This window comes from Athene cunicularia (genome assembly GCF_003259725.1).
Source record: "Athene cunicularia isolate RWA chromosome 7 unlocalized genomic scaffold, athCun1 chr7_part1, whole genome shotgun sequence".
In the NCBI taxonomy this organism is placed as follows: domain Eukaryota; kingdom Metazoa; phylum Chordata; class Aves; order Strigiformes; family Strigidae; genus Athene; species Athene cunicularia.
Window position 1 is genome coordinate 34111480 of NW_020799107.1, and position 2327 is coordinate 34113806.

Here is a 2327-nt window from a genome sequence, read left to right on the forward strand (position 1 = left end):
AACACACCCCCCCCCACACCCCCCACCCCACACACACCTCCCCGCCTCTCCGCGGCGGAACCGGCCGGAAAAAAAAGTTTTCTGGGGGGGTGCGGGGGGCAGCTTACCGTTTTTCCTCCGGGGGTTGGCTTGTTTTCGCCTCTTACACCTGGGGCCATCCGCCATGATCTGCTGCTTCATTGATAAGAGTGGATCAGATGGCAGTTCGCATGGGCTCGGCTCCCTGATTCAGCAGCACGCAGGCTCTATGTAACGACCAAACACAGCAACAATGTGGGCATCGGGATATCCCATTTAAACGCAGGGCGCCAACGGGGACCCGCCTTGGCACCCCAAAAAGAGCCCATCCACGCACAAGCCGAGCTCGGCCGGGCCCGGGGGAGGTGGGACGCAGGCGGAGCGGGCTCCCCCCTCGCTCCCCAGCCGGGTTGATTTCTTCTTTTCTTTTCTTTCTTTCTTTCTTTCTTTCTCTCTCTCTTTCTTTCTTTTTTTTTCTTTCTCTATCTATTTATTTAATTATTTTTTTTTTTTAAATCCGCGCCGTGCGTGTGTGTGTGTGTGCCTGCGTGTGCGTGTCCCTCTCTCCCTGTGCGTGTGTGTGTGTGTGCGCGCGTGTGTGTGTGTGTGTGTGTTGCACCAGCAAAGCAGATCAGAGAGAGACAAGAATTACATCTCAAATGAGTCATAACTCATGACCGTATGAGGGAATGCACAGCTTTTACAGTAGGCTGTTTGACTCGATGCTAGGCGGACCGTTTCCTCCGAAAAGTACTTTAATTTGACATGAGAACTTCTTTTCACGCGAAATCCTTAGTCTCCTCTCCTTCTTCTCCTGCCTTTAGTTCTTTTTTTCTCTCTCTCTTAATTTCAACCACCACCACCCCCCTCAAAGTGCACTCCGGCAAAGTGATAAGAGGAGAGGGAAACATGGCTCTCCCCTGTCCTTTTGGGGTAAAGCACAGCACGGAGACCTCCCCCTCCCCCTAACAACGAGGAGTGTAATTATAAACCTCTGTCACCTTTTTAGTCAGTTTGACAATATTCAGGGTTTCCCCTGCCCCTTAGTTAAACAAAGCTACGGAGTGTCATTTTTTTTTTTTTTTCCTTCCCAGAAAAGAAACAGAAATCAAAACTACCGCTGTCAGAGTTTTCAGGCTTTCAGTTGGGTTTTTGGTTTGGTGTGTGTTTTGGGTTTTTTTGTTGTTGTGTTGTTTGGGTTGTTGGTTTTGTTGTGTTGTTTTGATGGTTTTTTTTTTCCCTAAAACTTGTAAACTTTTGGACATACTGTGTGTGCCTGTGTGCTCGGGCTGGGCAGGAGGCTCCATCTGTCAAAGGGAGAGGGCAGGAGCCTTTGCTTTGCTGCAGGAACGCTCCTGAAACTCAGTCCACCTCGAAGAAGATGCTGTAGCTTTAAAGATGCTTTGACTTGAGGATTAGTTTAAACAGGGGGCTATAAAAGATGTAACAGATGCAAACTGTAAAACAAGGGCAATTAACCCTTGCTCTCCTGAGCAGGATTCCCCCCTCGCCTTCGCATCTATTGTCTTCTCCTGCACTGGGAGTTTTACACAAATCCTGAAAAATTATTACCTGCCTCAACAATTTCAAGATTTTCTTTTGCAGCAAAGTGGTCTTTATTATTATAATTATTATTATTATTATTTTAATTTTTATTTTTTCTTCCCCCTTTCCCTCGTGTCTTTTTACTTTGCTGGAGCTTCACACCAGGACTGAGCACTGAGGTGTGTTGCTGCTAGGTCTGCTTATTCTGCCTGAACTCTCTTCTCAGACGTTTGCGGTTATAAAACCTGCTTGGCTAAAAATAAAATAAAATACAGTAATAACCTCCGAGCAGGTAAGGGGATGGGAATATTGAGAGAGTGTGTGCGGGGTCAGCGTGTTTGCTCACACTCCTCTCCTTGGGACTCCGCCTGGGCAGGGTGAATTAGTGGCTCTGTGGCTGTGGATGTATGTGGCTGAGGAAGGAAGAGGCTGAGAAATGGGCTAGAAACTTTAGTATTTGCCAGTTATTCCCGCTCCTGGAGTGGGCAATGGTGGCATCACCGCGGCAGATCTGCCAGGAGATGTAGCGGAGAGGGGAGGACAGGAACCGAGGCAAGCCGGGACCCTCTGCCTGCCTCGGCAAATTGGCGTTTTAATGCAAAACGACCAATGGTGAATTGTTTTAAACGCGTTTCATTACCTTCCCTGCTCTTCAGCCTCCCGCAAAAAAGTTGTCAATAATTTTAAACCTGCAGATCCCGAGAACACTTTTCTTCCCAGAGGACGGGCTAGCTTTTAAATATATATATATATATATATATATA

General features: G+C 47.4%; 1 protein-coding gene across 2 annotated transcripts in view; it reads right to left on the reverse strand.

Moving 5' to 3' along the window:
- ZEB2 (zinc finger E-box binding homeobox 2) overlaps nucleotides 1-2327 on the reverse strand; it is a 128460-nt gene that overhangs the window by 106895 nt on the left and 19238 nt on the right. Inside the window, exon 1 of one of the 2 annotated variants that reach the window (XM_026852079.1) lies at nucleotides 108-837. In XM_026852079.1, the coding sequence (XP_026707880.1) occupies nucleotides 108-180 (73 nt within the window). In that variant the 5' untranslated portion in view covers nucleotides 181-837. Of the gene's footprint in view, nucleotides 1-107; nucleotides 838-2327 lie in introns of those variants that run through there. The other variant, XM_026852080.1, reaches the window with a different exon arrangement.